This window comes from Kogia breviceps, chromosome 2 (genome assembly GCF_026419965.1).
Source record: "Kogia breviceps isolate mKogBre1 chromosome 2, mKogBre1 haplotype 1, whole genome shotgun sequence".
NCBI lineage: Eukaryota > Metazoa > Chordata > Mammalia > Artiodactyla > Physeteridae > Kogia > Kogia breviceps.
This window is the reverse complement of record NC_081311.1, coordinates 170,188,339-170,198,177: the sequence shown is the minus strand read 5'-3', so window position 1 is coordinate 170,198,177 and position 9,839 is coordinate 170,188,339. Positions and strand designations below refer to the sequence as shown.

General features: G+C 43.4%; 1 protein-coding gene across 2 annotated transcripts; it reads right to left on the bottom strand.

Moving 5' to 3' along the window:
* Nucleotides 1-4,605: 4,605 nt before the first annotated feature.
* CTLA4 (cytotoxic T-lymphocyte associated protein 4) lies at nt 4,606-9,549 on the bottom strand. Of its 2 annotated transcripts, XM_059053499.1 has the most exons (4): nt 9,441-9,549; nt 6,554-6,901; nt 5,986-6,095; nt 4,606-4,710 (listed from the first exon to the last, which is right to left on the bottom strand). In XM_059053499.1, exons 1-4 carry the CDS (start codon nt 9,547-9,549, stop codon nt 4,606-4,608), a joined length of 672 nt encoding a protein of 223 aa, XP_058909482.1. The 2 variants fall into 2 exon arrangements, with proteins under 2 accessions (XP_058909482.1, XP_058909483.1); XM_059053500.1 differs by lacking the exon at nt 5,986-6,095 and having other exon boundaries at nt 4,643-4,710.
* Nucleotides 9,550-9,839: the final 290 nt, after the last annotated feature.

The following is a 9,839-nucleotide window of genomic DNA, read 5'->3' as shown; positions in this document are numbered from 1 at the left end:
AAATCTACAGACCTGTCTTCTCAGACTTTGTGACTTTGGACAAGTTTCCTAATGTCTCTGAGCCTCGTTTTCTTCTAAAATGTGAAAACAATTTCCAAGGTCCTTTCTCCAGTCCTAATCATCTGTGACGGTAGGATCCTGAGTTAGACCAGGGCATCTGAGAGTAAGATCTCAAAGACTCACTGAAGAATTAAAATCCCTCAGGGCCTGCCTCAGATCTTATAAATGAGAAGCTCTGGATCTGAGGCACCTCAATCCACATTTTTTCCAAATGTTCCAGATAATTATTGTGCACAATCAGTGTAAGAACAGCTGTAATAGAGTCCACCCATGAAAGCAAAGATTTCCAAGAATGGTCTGAATGTCAGACTCCTCACCGTACGGAACAAAGTGAGTTGACCTCTAAGAAAAAAATTTAGTAGATAAGTAACTGCCACCTTTGTAGGACCCATTAGCCCCCAGAGATACTGAGCATCCGTCCAACATGTGCCCAGGAGTGAGAACAGGAGATTGTGTTAGTACTGAAACAGCAGCCCCGGTCTCAGGCTGTTCCTGCCCAGAAACCCCTGGGGAGGGGTCTCCAGAACACTTTTTATTCATACCATATTAAGGTACGAAGTTTCCTGCTGATAAGGTTATCAGATCAAACACAGGGCATCCTGTTTTGGGGTTTGGGGGTTTTTTGGTTTTTTTTTTCTTTTGGCTGAATCTGGCAAACCTACCTATTAACTCCTATCCCAGCCTGTAGACAAGGACACATAAAAGAGGAAGTAAAGAACCTTTCCTCCGTCTCCACCAATAGGATGTGTTATCTTTCTGTTCTGAACAAAGAAAATTGACCTGAGCTGAGAAAAACAAATTTATAAAATCAAACAAGGTCTCTAAGCCGCCTAAATCATTGCTCTAACCAGGTGCAAAAGAGAAGTAAAACCATAGGAATAGCTTTCCAGAGAAAGCCAGCTTCTCCTTCACTTTGAGAAATCCAAAAACAATAACTTAAGTGTATAAATTCTTAACCTTCCCAACTGGCTTTGCTCCAATTAACAGCACAGTGACATCAACAGTTTGCAAGTTTTGGTCCCAAGTAAAGTAAGTGTGTATCAACTGTGGAGACAGAAGAAGGTACAGACTCAGTATAAAAATATAGTCAGTTTTAGCAGCAACCCACAGTTCAAAAAACAGAAAATAAAAATGAGAATTCATCTCCCTCCCCCCACAAAAAATATTGGAAGATTAGATTGAGATAAAAGTAGAATGCCTGGGGCAAGGGAGCCTGAGGGAACTCACATTCAAGTCTTAAAGGTTTAAGCTGAGAAACAGATTGACCTACACATAATTCTCTTGGTCAAAGAGGAAGGAGATTAGGCTTGAAGCCACCTACAGAAGCACAGCCATGTTCTGCATAGAAGACATGTCCCTCTCATTGTCCCAGATGTCCTAGCTCCCCAACTCTCCAGTACACTTATTTGAGCATCTATTGTGTGACTAAAGCTGTGGTGATGCCTATTTTGGAGAAGTTTCCATCCAAGCTAGGGAGAAAAGACATACGCATCTGAAATTATTAGAGACGAAACTGATTATAGCTGCGAAACAGAAGAGCAAAATCCATGTAGGCTTGAAGTGTCAGCACATCCAATGGACGAGGCAGAATTTGAAATGAGTGTTTATGGTTGCAAAAATGAGGGATAAAGATATTTGGGGGTGATGAATAGGGAAACAGGAAGTGGCAGAAATGAGAGTACTATATTGGAATAAGGGAGATGAGCAGAGGTATGTGCTGGGAACTGGTAAGAGTTGGGGTTGACCCAGGCAACCCCTGGTGGCGCTCTCTTGCTCCTCTTGTCTCCACATTCCTACCTGAGACTAGTGGTTCCAGGAGGAGGGGCACAGTGGACCCCTTCCCTCTCAGCCACAGTGGACCAAGCCTCATTTGATGATGATGGGAGTCTTGGGGCTTCCCCAAGACCTTGATCCCAGAGATAGTGATGGTGATAAAGGTTGGAAGGCCATAAAGCCATTGGTCCTCTGATTTGAGGGCAGTGCTTCTCTCTGAGTATTGCAGACAATGGATCTACCCTCATAAACAAGTTAGGGATTAGAAAAGGCTTTCCTTTGGTCCCCAGACACCCTTACCCCATATTTGCTTTCCACCCTTTCAGGTCACAGTCTTTCTTACCTATTTCTTCTACCATAGGAGAAACTCTTTGGAGCCAAAGAGTATTTTATTAATATGTCTTCAAAATTGAGACTGAGTGAAGTTGGCAATGCTTAACTCAATGAATAGCTAATGGTAGAATTTCATATAATAGTAGAGGAGATATTAAGCTTATGTAAAGTAGTCCATTGTCTAATGGTGTCTGAAAGATGCCCGAGAGATCCCTTGCCTAAGGTCCTCTGTCATTTAGATCTTCCATCAACTATGGAGAAGAATGATCTCTCTAAAGACATTTGGAGGAGCAGAAATGGTATCAGACTCTCCATTGGGCCTCATAAACTGTGTGTTTCTTCATGGCTTCCAACCAAAGACCAAGAAATCAAGAGAAACAGTCTTCTGCATAGTAGGAGCTTATTCTAGATAAGTGCCATTACCATATTTGGAAGACCTATTCCTTTTTATTTAACACATCTTTCTGGAATGCTCACTATGTGCTCTCTCATTTGTTTGTTAGCACTTGCTTGCAAAAAAAGAGAGAGTTTTAGTGAGCAAGAGAGAGAGAGAGAGCTGCCTAAACAGCAATCCTCCAAACCTGAAGGGTCTAAGAAACACTGAGGAGGCTGTTGGGAGAGCAAACTCCTGGCCCCATCGCCCAAAGGTTCTGATTCAGTGCATCTGAGGTTAAGCGGTTGAATCAGCATTTTTAGGAAGTGACCCAGTTGATTCAATTATAGGTGATCCCTGGCCACCCTGAGAATCGTTGCACAAAACAACAACAGGATGTGGAGGTCAAGAATGAGAAAACTTAAGTGGAAACCAAGCAGGCTGAGGCTACATACTGGTTAACCAAGAATCACAGAGAGGGTGTGTTCCTCACATTTGTGAAAGAATCCCTCTGGAAGCCGCAAGGGAAAGCTCCGTTCACCACAGAAGCAGAGCAAAATGGCTGCAAGGACTACGGTTGACAACACTGGGGTTGCCATGGCAACTGTAATCAGTGCTCGAGTAGAGCTGGGAAAGGTCTGGGTAAGAAAGAGGGGGTAAAGAACCTGTGCTAAAGAGAACGCTGTGTGATTTATCAAGGGCTGCTGTAGCTGTGGTAGCTCACTTCATATCCCAAACAGTGGGGAAGCAATCAAAAGGACAGAGGATGAATTCCTTCCAAGAATGGCTTGCAGGTAAAGGGCTGATTCATGAAGCATTATTTGCCCTTTTGGGTTTTTTCAATTTGTTCTCAGTATTCCTAATATTGGAGACTCAACCAACTGCTAAATGAATCAATCAAAAATAAACTCAAACACAATACTCACATATAAGGAATGTCAAAAACAACTCTGGAAAACGACCACCACAGATTTTTATTTAATTAAAAATATTATACATGTTGTTGCATTTTCATGGAAAATATCAAGTTAAAAAACACCAACAGTGTTAGTTTTCAGAGGCCTTTGCATCCTGTTCTGCCATCTGCTGCTTTTTTCTGTCTGTGGCATTAACCATGTGTAAGGAATTGGGGCCCCCATGGAACTGGAGCTTCCTTGAGGTTCATACCCACAAGACTCCTGAAATGAGCCATTTTCTCGACGATGATGGTGCTCTATCAAGTTAACTCAGATACCACCAGCTTTGGCTTCCTTGCAAACCAGTGGAAGGAGTTGGCATAAAAGCCCAAAGCCCATGTCAACACCAATTCAGCCCAACATGTCTGCAAGAATCAGTTATGACCTTATCCAGTTTCCAAGCCAGTTGGCAAGTGACCTTGTACTCTACCTGGTGTATTAGTGTCCTGAGTCTCTCCACAGAACTTCCCCTGAACCCATGGTGGGAAGACACAGCCATATAGTGTTTATACTCAAACTACCAGCAAATACACAAAAGCACATGTGGCCCCCATGCACTATCAAATAAAAAATATACTATCAAATAAAAAATACATATTGTTACAATACAACCTTTGGAATCACTGGCTAAAATATAGCCATGTGAGTATTTTTTAAGTCTTTATGTAATTATATATTTGTTAAGAAAAATAACACAGCATAAAAATTTTACTTGAAAACGTCATTTCAGCTATAAACTTCTCACAGGTAAATACAAGATGTATACAATACCATCCTCATTCTTACATCTTCCTTTGCTTTCTTGGGACTGTACCATTCCCTAATTTATGTCCTTGACTCCACATTGTAATGCTGCATCCCCATATTGCTCCCAAGTGATGCTTTTACTAAAATTGGATCAGATGTGACAGAACCAGCCCAGCTCTGTTTTTCTGCTCCTTTGTTTTAAATTGTAGTACGCTTAATTTGGGTTCTGCATCCTGCTTTATATTAAAGAGAGATGAATCCCCCAAAATACACAAACAAACAAAAATAGCTGGATAGCAAAAAGTTAGAATTGCCTCAGCTCTTACAAATTGGAAAATAGTCTTTTTTCTTCATAATGGTCTCTCAATTGATGGGAATGAAATAAGGCTGAAATTGCTTTTCACATTCTGGCTCTGTTGGGGGCATTTTCACATAGACCCCTGTAGTAAGAGGGCTTCTTTTCTTTAGCTGCCAAACATAAAAAGAAACAGTAATTAGTACTGAGGGATACAGAAGCCACTTCTAACTATAATAGGATTCAACAAATATTGGGTCCCTACCCCACTGAGAAATAGATGTTCACACCATACAGAATTATAAGCTCCAGGAGATTTTCTTGATTCACCTATTAAAATTCATTTCGGGTAGATAGCTCTGTGCTATTGACTTAAGATAGATACCAGTTTCCCTGACTGGGAGATAGCAGAAAAATACTTCAAGAAAGCTTTAGAAAGAACACCCAAAATGCCTATGATAATTGACTGGATCTTGTTTGTGAGGGGATGAGCTTGATAAGATAATAAACTTCAATTATTCTCTTTGCAAGCAGTATGTCTCATCTCTACTCCCCACATACTCTGTATTACTTTTTTCTCGGTCCACATTAGTTCCCAGTTCTTAGCACCTCAGTAAAATGAGGTCTAGTCTACTAGTTAGTGTGGCACTTTGTAGCAAATGAGGTAGAAAGAAACTACAGCAACAGATTGAGTAGAGGATCTTGCAATAGAGTGTAGGGGTACAGGAGGGAGAGAGGGAGGGAGTAAGGGAGTGGAAGAGAAAGGGAGGGAGAGAGGAAGGGGAGGGAGAAGTTTGTGATGGCAAAGCCAGCCTCAGGCAAAGGAGGTTGCAAGCAACAGTCAGAACTTGACAGAAGTCCGGATTCCATACCTCTGCTTCTTCTATAACAACTGTAGTAAATGAAAACTGGGTTCTCATTTACTGGGCTGGAGAAGAGCGTAAGGCTTGCCAGTCAAGCAGACTGGGTAACAGGGAGCCCTGGGCATGTGTTATGTGGACGCCTACAGCTTGGTCAAGGAAGGCTCAAGTAGGGTGGCACAGAGAAACTCCTTCCAGGTAAAGTAGAGGGACATTAACCACCCCTGTGGTCTTCTCCAGCAGCATTTTGCCCAGTCTAATCTTATGTTTCAGGGTTATTAACTTAAGTACAATTGTCATGAAGATAAAGAGCAAAACAGCTGCCCCATGTTGTTGAGCTACTCAAAATGAAACCCTGTGCAAAAGCACACAAACATTCAATGTCAAACACACTCATATAAAATATTAGTCATCCTGAAACCTCAAAGGCCAATGCCAAGGGTTCTAGTGTGTTCTTTACCACTGTCCTTCCTCTTCTTCATGTATTGCTTCATCTCAAGAAAACTCGACTCAACAGCATCATTTGGCCAGTTTTTATCACTAAAGGTATCCTGACCAAGGATGGTGTGTTGTCGGCACTGCACTCACCATTTTGCTCAAAGAAACGGCTGTGATGAGGAAGCTGTAGAAAAACAACCCTGAACTAACTGCTGCCAGGATCCAGAGGAGGAAATCAGAATCCGGGCATGGTTCTGGATCTGAAACAGAGAACAAAGCAGAGCTTCCCTGAGATGCTTTCTAAATTCTAGGGCGGTACTCCCCCCATTGGTGAGAGAAGGAAAAAGTTCAAGCTTCCAGACCTTGATGTCTACCCCTAATTGGACTCGCTGGACCCCAGGTAAGCCTGACTGTTGGGGCTACTTTGCCAGGAGTTTCAGATTAAAGGCCAAGGCCAAATTTCATGCTGGGTATCACTCCAGTGTGAGTGCCCCAACCTGCCGGGAGGAAAAACACCTTCTCCAGCTCATTTTATTTTCTAAACAGAATGCCGTTTGCCTCGCCACCCATACCGACCAGGACTTCCATGCAGTATGCCAGAGAACTCTTAAAGAGAATTCCCACTATCCTAAACATGAACGACCTGAAATCAAGGAGCAAAGCTACTTGCACACAAAGAAGAGACAGCAATGCAAAAGGCGTCGTCAGCGATGCTCACCAATGACGTAAATTTGGGTTCCATTGCCCATGCCTACATAGTAGGGAGGCGGGTACATGAGCTCCACCTTGCAGATGTAGAGCCCGGTGTCCGTGGCCCTCAGCCCTTGGATGGTGAGGTTCACTTTGTTCCCACTGGAGGTGCCAGTGCAAGTGGAATCCTCCAGGAAGGTCAGCTCATCCTCCACCATGTAGGTCGCGGCGCAGACTTCGTTCAGCTGGCCGCCTGCCTTCCTCAACACCGTCACCCGGACCTCGGCGGCTTTGCCTGATGACCCATATTCACACACGAAGCTGGCAACACCCCGACTGCTGGCCAGCACCACTGCGGGCTGGGCCACGTGCACCCCTAAAGCAGGAAAACCGAAGGGAACTCAGTGAACTCATGCTCGCCCATGACCAGGTCCAGGCAAAACCCTCGGGCTGGGCAAAGTTGATCTTTGATGGTCCGCTCCAGTTTCAACTGTCAGCCTTTCTCTTCCCCCATCAACAAACCCATCACCCTCCCCTACCCCTTTCCTTCTCCACCCACGCCAGCACCCCCTCCATCTCTCCACTGTCTTCCAGTTACTCTCCATGAAGGTGCTTCCTTATTGGAAAACAGTGCCTTGAAGGCAGTTGGTTGTGGCACGAAGAACACTGATGTGACAAACAGAAGGGCTGGCTACTACCATGAAATAGGTGATTTGGGGAAAGCCATGCCTCCCCCGTTGGCTTTGTTTTTCCCTCACATGCAAAAGAGGGGATTAGATCAGATGACATCAGAGTGCCTTCCCACTCTGGTATCCTAAGGTTATGATAGAGCTGTAGGACCTATAAGAGTAGTAGGGGAGAGTCTGGAGGCTGAGGTAGAGAGTCTTGCTTTATCCCTCAAAGTATACCTTAATAACCTCTGCCCACATTGATCTGGCCCTGAACCTCAATCGCCCACGAGGAGCTGAGCCTTGGCTCACGGTGCCGGCCGCCCTCTTCCCTGCATTATTACCAGAGAATGAGGGATGCTGCTTGATGAAGGAAGCCACCGAGCCGAGGGCACCGGGTCATTTCCTCTGTAGGCTGAGGCAACCCTGCTGTTCACTTCTACGGGCTTCCCCTGCCACTGTCGTCACCTCTTCCACCGCCCTCTCTCCTTCACTTGAACACCTTGTGTTCCTTTGTTCTTTTCCCTCTGGCTTCTACAGGAGAAGGGAGGTCAGCTCTCCATACAAAAGGGCTCACATCATCTAAAAAATGGTGGCTTCATGACAAATTACTTTCCTGTAACTAACTGCGCCCCTCTCCAGTCAATCAATCACACAAGTGACACTCAAAACTTGGATTGAACCATGTCACTCATTCTGTTCAAACCCTTTCATGCCTTATATACCACTGATTACAAAAACGTTCGCTGTCTCCATAATCTGATCCCAGCTTACCACTCCAATCTGAGCTTCCAGGACACCTCTTCCTGTGTATAAATCACTTTATTCCGAAAACATTAGCCCTTTCCCCCAAGCACCTGTAGTAGACAACCTGTGTCCTCAGAAGAGAGAACAATATGGCAGCAGCCATTACCATGGTTAATCCAGCAGCCCTGTTGACTAGACAGTAGTTTTCTTTCCCAACCCTCCTTTCTGTCTATCAGAGATGCCCTCTGAGCATCCTTTGTACTATTATAACTCCACTGCAGTACTTAATCAAATTCGGCCCTGTATTAAAGGTTTTTTGTGCATTAATCATTATATCCTGCCCATTTGTTGTGTTGACTCTAAGCTTAAAGAAGACCAAGTTTCCTGCCCTCCCCCGAGGCAAGCTCCCAATTATCACCACTAAATCTGGTTACACAATTTTCCAATATCCACCGTGGGAGGATCCCAGTTACAGGTTGAGATAAATTTTCTTAAAAATAAATTTGATTATATTTCTCTGGTATTTAACTTTACATGTTCAAAAGATGTAAAATAAGAAAATGTGTATGAATATTTCTTATACTGTAAAAATTAATCATCAAATATCTTTTGAGCACCTACTTTGTATAAACCACATGGTTTTTCAACCGAGAAGGTCTAGAGGGAGAGAAGGTTGAAATTCATCTTCTGGTAAAATGGTCACCATTTTACACCATTGTAACAGACCAGGTATCAACCTCTAAAGAGCTCTATTTCACCTGAAAACTGGGAATCTGCACCTAAAGTCCAGAGATAAGTCAGGCAGCAATTAAGTATTTTATGTCAAACAGACCTATGGCTCTTTCTTTCATTCTTTTGTTCTTTCTTTCATTCATTCTTCCTTTCTTTTTTTTTTTTGTTTTACTACTTGAATTGCTTTCATTTTTAAAAATAATTAGCTAACTATAGAGTTGATTAAGAGGACCTTAAAACCCTGCATTGAGTAAAGAATGCTGAAAGTTTAAACAAGCAGGCTAATCCGTTTATAAAAGTGAATCAGAGGACCTTAAACCTTGAATTGGGTAGGAAAGAAACTTCCCATAATTTGCCTAAATCAGTGTTCTTTAAAAAGGGAAATCTTGAGCTAACCCTGATTCCAAGCCCAAATGGATTTAGGATGGTGGTTATCTTTTCTCTCTTAAATCGCTTAACTTTGCAGTATTTTCTTCTAATCTTATAGAAGTGTCTGAAATTGCTCATGTCTCCCAGACCAACTCACATGTATTCATTAAGCTCCCACTCCATGCCCAGCAAACTGCTAAGAGCTGTGTCTCTGCTGATTTGCTGCTGCCAGCTGTCCCCTGCCTGCCTTGGAATACAGAGCTGCCCACGCCAGGAGATTGGAGTCTCACCTTTAGCTTCTGGATTTGCTATAAATCACTGCCTTTGACTGCTAAAAGGAATGAAACCCAGGTGGGAGAAACACCTCCTCCACCTCCATGCTCCAATAGCCTCACTCACCTTTAGAGAAAACGGGGATGAAGAGAAGAGAAAACAGGGCAGTACAGGGCCAGGTTCTAGAAGCCAGGTCCAGCCGAGCTCCATGACTCTGGAATCCAAAGCAAGCCATGGCTTTATGGGAGCGGTGTTCAGGTCTTCAGGAAGCAGAGCAAAAACTTTCAGGATCCTGAAGCTTTGAAATGTGTTTGAACCCACACAGAATCAAGGACTTTATATAGCTGGCTTTGATCCCAGGTATGTACTACACATGTGCACACACAGAAGGCACCTGAATTTCTAGCCTTTTTGTTTTGGTTTTACGAGAAAGGAAGCCGTGGGTTTAGCTGTTACGTCGAAAAGATAACCTCAAATACTCAAAGTAAAACTGAACAAAACAAGCCAATCCATGGATGGAAAATA